The sequence below is a fragment of the Aplysia californica genome, unplaced genomic scaffold (genome assembly GCF_000002075.1).
Source record: "Aplysia californica isolate F4 #8 unplaced genomic scaffold, AplCal3.0 scaffold00821, whole genome shotgun sequence".
NCBI classification, from domain to species: domain Eukaryota; kingdom Metazoa; phylum Mollusca; class Gastropoda; order Aplysiida; family Aplysiidae; genus Aplysia; species Aplysia californica.
Window position 1 is genome coordinate 80,662 of NW_004798091.1, and position 4,852 is coordinate 85,513.

The 4,852-nt window shown below is 41.2% G+C and overlaps 1 protein-coding gene across 3 annotated transcripts in view; it reads left to right on the plus strand.

The window, feature by feature from the left end:
- Positions 1 to 3,216: 3,216 nt before the first annotated feature.
- Positions 3,217 to 4,852, plus strand: part of LOC101846539 (ficolin-1-B) — a gene marked incomplete in the record, with an annotated part of 12,539 nt that continues 10,903 nt past the window's right edge. The window contains 2 exon segments of one of the 3 annotated variants that reach the window (XM_035972741.1): positions 3,217 to 3,322; positions 4,324 to 4,462. In XM_035972741.1, the coding sequence (XP_035828634.1) occupies positions 4,402 to 4,462 (61 nt within the window). 3 annotated transcript variants of the gene reach the window in all.

Genomic DNA, 4,852 nt, shown 5'->3' on the forward strand with positions numbered 1-4,852 from the left:
TATTTATATTATACATACACTTACACTCACAAAAAGACAGAGAGAAAGAGAGAGGAGGAGGAGGAAAGAGAGAATGGGGAGAAAAGGGAGGAGATAGAGCAGACAGACGGGGGGAGAGACAGAAAAAAGGAAAAGGTCTATAGACATGTCATTATCTAGTGCTTTTCGGCCGACACTCTACAATTTCCCCTCTTTATGGAACAGCCAATGGACTACTTGTATACGAACCAAATTGTCATTAAATATTATCTCGAAAATCAAGATGGAGAAAGGAGGGGTGGGGAAAAGGGAAGAAAGGAGGACTCGGGTTGTTTTGTTTTTTATCAGCTACGCAGAATGGACAAACACTTTGTAAAATATGTATTCATCCAACAAACACTGTTATATTAATAAACGTGTGTGGTGTTATGCTGTTCGCTGAAGTAAACAAAAGAAACGAGTTCAGTTCCCTAGTTGAGAAGTTTGTTTTAATGAGAAGCCAGCCCTCCTGCTCGGAAAGTGAATACCGTTCGGACACATATATTTATTTTCAATATTTTCATGGAACTGCTGCATGATTCGGAATCTGAGAGCTGGGTCATAGGTCAACTGAATACTAAAAACTGGTACCAGATTGAGGGTACAGAGAGACAGAAGTAACTCTGCAGAGAGACTAACAAGTTGACAAAGAACAATCAATACTGACAATAATTTCTGTTCTGCCTTGACTACGAGGGCGAAGCACATAATATCTGATATGTTCAAATAGGGCTGAGAGTTACACCGTTTGTAGGGAACACAACTCTCTGTGGCGTCAGTAGTCTAGTGGTTAGGCTGCTAGACCGTAGTCGTGAGGTTGTGGGTTCGGGGCTTCGACGTTGTGTCCTTCTGAAAGGCACTTTACGTAAATTTCCCATTTGGCTCTGTTCTTTCGCAGATGGACGTTGAATTCGGAGGTCATGCCTCTTAAATAACCTAATAGTGTTGGTAGCGACGTTAAAACTTATACTAGTTCACCCTTTTCACAACTCTCCTGCAGAAAGACGAAAGACATATTACAACCTATAATTGGACTGTTTTGAATCTTGAGCTGACCCAGTTGGTGATAAGTGAAGGTGGTCTTTTAGATTGGGAACGGGGGAGGGGAGGGGGGTCTCAAGATTCAAAGTAATCAGAAACTCTTGAGACAGTGGGACACATGGATAGATCAACAATAAATGAAGACCTGAGAGCAAGACGGAACCAAAGTCAATTTTTGATGAACGGGGAAAAACGGCAAAAACCATAGACTTAAACTTAAGTCAATATATTTGCTTTTAAATACACTTCAGTTTCCTCCCCAGCCCCCCCCCCTTTTTTCCTTCCATTTGCTGATTTGTACACACACACACACACACACACACACACACACACACACACACACACACACACACACACACACACACACACACACACACACACACACACACACACACACACTCAAGAGCTCCATACACCAATACCAGAACAGCATCCAAGAACATTCCACTGAATTGAATAAATCATGTGAGAAATGTGGAATAAATAAAAAAAAGTGCTCAGCTGGGATACAAGTAATGAAGACCTCCAGATACCAATCCCTATAAATATCCAAATTAACAACACAAAACTGAAGCAGATACAAAAGTTCAAATGTCTAAATCAACAACATACAACTGAAACAGGTACAAAAATTGAAATGCCTTGGAAACCTGTTCATATCGGACTGGAACATGGACTGAGAAATTGAAACGTGGGTACAAAAGGCAAATTTAATGAGGTCATAGACCAACTAGATAGTGGTCATCCTCTCCCATCAAAACATCTTGATGAAGACAAATAGGAAACAATCCAATAAATCAATTTTCATACTCGCTACCAGTGCCAGGCCTGGACCCACCATAAAACACAGCAGAGTGGAATAACAGCCTGCGAAATGAAAGATCATAGAAAAACGTTAAACATCCCGAAAAGAGACTCATAAAGAATAAATGAATACATCGGACATTAAGTGACCATCGAATCTCGAATCGCACTCAACAACAAAATGATTAAGTGGTTTGAACACGTTCTGAGATTAGGGCCACAACAGCCAACGTCTACGGCCTACAACATGCCAATCGATGGTTTATATATATATATATATATATATATATATATATATATATATATATATAATATATATATATAATATAATATTATATGCAAAATAATATATACTTACACATGCTGACAATGTTTACAAGCTATCTCTATCGGGTGCATTCTTCACAAATATTATTTTTGCAAAAGCTTACTTTGCAATTGTCGATTATTTGTAAAATATTATTGTACCATGATTTCTTTCGCACATCGACAAAAAAGCACTGCCTCCTCCTCCTCCTCCTCCACCTCCTGTCTGTCTGTCTGTCTGTCTGTCTGTCTGTCTGTCTGTCTGTCTGTCTCTCTCTCTCTCTCTCTCTCTCTCTCTCTCTCTCTCTCTCTCTCTCTCTCTCTCTCTCACTGTCTCTTGCTCTCTCTCTCGCTCTATTCATCTATCTCCATCACTCTCTAACTCTCTTTTTCTTTCTTATTATAAAAACTCGTCACAGTCAAGTATACATTTATCAACTCCATTGCAGCAGCAACACCACCAACACCACCATCACCACCACCACCACAACCACCACCACCAACAACAGCACCAACAACAGCAACAGCATCAGCAACAACAACAGCCGCAGTATCAGTAACAGCAAACAAACAAACAAACAAACAAAGCAACATATGGCAACAACAAAAGCAGCAATAATAATCGGTTGTTTTTAGATCGCGAACTATAAATGATAAAAATCATCAACCTCCAGGTACAGCCTTAAACATGACATGTGACTCAAACAATTAATTAGCCACGTCACCATCAGATCTGTTCCTACGTGTTTCGCCTGGATTTTTGTCGTCTTCTCTTTATGTCATAGTCTTTCAATCATCAATTCTTCACACCTCTTCCTTTTTTTCCAGTCAGCAACGTGTCCCACAGCACATCAAAACCACAGCACTGATCATCAACCAAGTTCCACTACTAATGTCCAGCAACACTTGTCTGTCACCATTTTAGCTTTCAATTCTGTCATCAGTCTGAATCTTGTTATATGTTGTTGTTGTCAGGACCACTGTTTTCTTTTGTTCCGTTTTTTGTTTGGTTTTTGTTTTGTTGTTGTTGTTTTTTAATCAGTTTATTTTCATCATTCTAAAGTATCATCCAGCAAACTGGTACTATTACGAGTCGTAATACGCATTCTCCTTCTCTTGGTGGTGAGCTTAACAGACAAGGACAAACTGTCAGGTAGGTGGACGTCTAAGCTACATCTAATGTGTTTAATGCATATTTTACGCTCCCATACACACAATACACGCTGCCACAGGCACACTCACAAGCGCATACGCACACACTTACAAACACACACACACACACACGTACACACACACACACACACACACACTCATGTGCGAGCGCGCACACACACACATACACACACAGACTCAAACACACATCTTCAAACACAGGCACAGAATAACACATGATCGCGCGTGAGTGTGTCTGTGTTTGTGTGTGTTTGTGTGTGTTTGTAAGTGTGTTTGCATGCTCTTGTGAGTGTATTTATGGCTGCGTGTATTGTGTGTTTCTTTCTTTTAGGGGGCAGGCTGCTTCGACCCTGCCTCCCATGGCCGACCTGGTTGGTTAGGAGGGATATAGAATTCCTAACATAAAGACAGGGATACTAATTTCTTGTAAAACCACACACTCCCCAACACGAGAATCGATCTCAAGTCTTCTCGTTCAAACATCAGAGTTCTGAATCAACGTATGGATGGTGTGTTATTTTGTGCCTGCGTATAAAGATGTGTGTATGAGTCTGTGTGTGTGTTTGTGTGTGTATGTGTGTGTGTGTGTGTGTTTGTGTGTGTATGTGTGTGTGCGCGTGTGGGGTGTGTGTTTGTAAGTGTGTGCGCATACGCTTGTGAGTGTGCCTATGACTGCGTAGTATATTGTGTGTATGTGACCATGTTTTTAGTGCAAGTACAATATGCGAGTGAGTGATTGCTTGTCTGTTCTTATATAAGCAGGGCAGAGGTACTACCATAATATGTAAGAACGCAATTGTCCGACGAAAATTTATTCATTTCATGTGCATAATAACTGAAAATGAGCATTGTTCGGGTCAATTATACAACCTTTTGATGGCCTGTGCTCCACTGGGAGTTAAAAAAAGGGCAAGAGAAATGCAACCTCCCGATTTCGTATGCCCTTCCCTCGTTTGTTTTTTGCACATCTTTGAGAGGCAGAAAAGAAACCGCTCCTGGAGAAGCTAACCGACCAACAGATAGACGACGCCATCTCTCTCAATAGACGCTCCCCCCATCATGTGGTTAAGAAACAGCGTTGTCTCAGTGGGTCTTGTGGGGCTTTGTGTTATGGTGGAAGGTAGGTATCTCGTGTGTGTGTGTGTGTGTACATGTGTGTGTTTGTGTGTGTGGGGGGGGGGTGTCTGTGTGTGTGTTCCTGTGTGTAAATTATAAATTTTTTGTATGCACTTGTGCATCTATTTGCATGTGTGTGTATGTGTGTGTATGTGTGTGTGTATGTGAGTGGTATTTGTGCGTGTATGTGTGCGTGTGTGTGTGTGTGTGTGTGTGTGTGTGTGTGTGTGTGTGTGTACGTCCGACGGTGCTTACATGAAAGTAACGACCGACAAACACTTATCTTCCAATTCTGTGATAATGTTCTTTAAGAGTAAGTGTAAGAGCAAGTGCTGTGATTTTGTGGCGAATGCATGTTAGAGGCACCATTATGCCGCTAGGGAGCACACTTCTA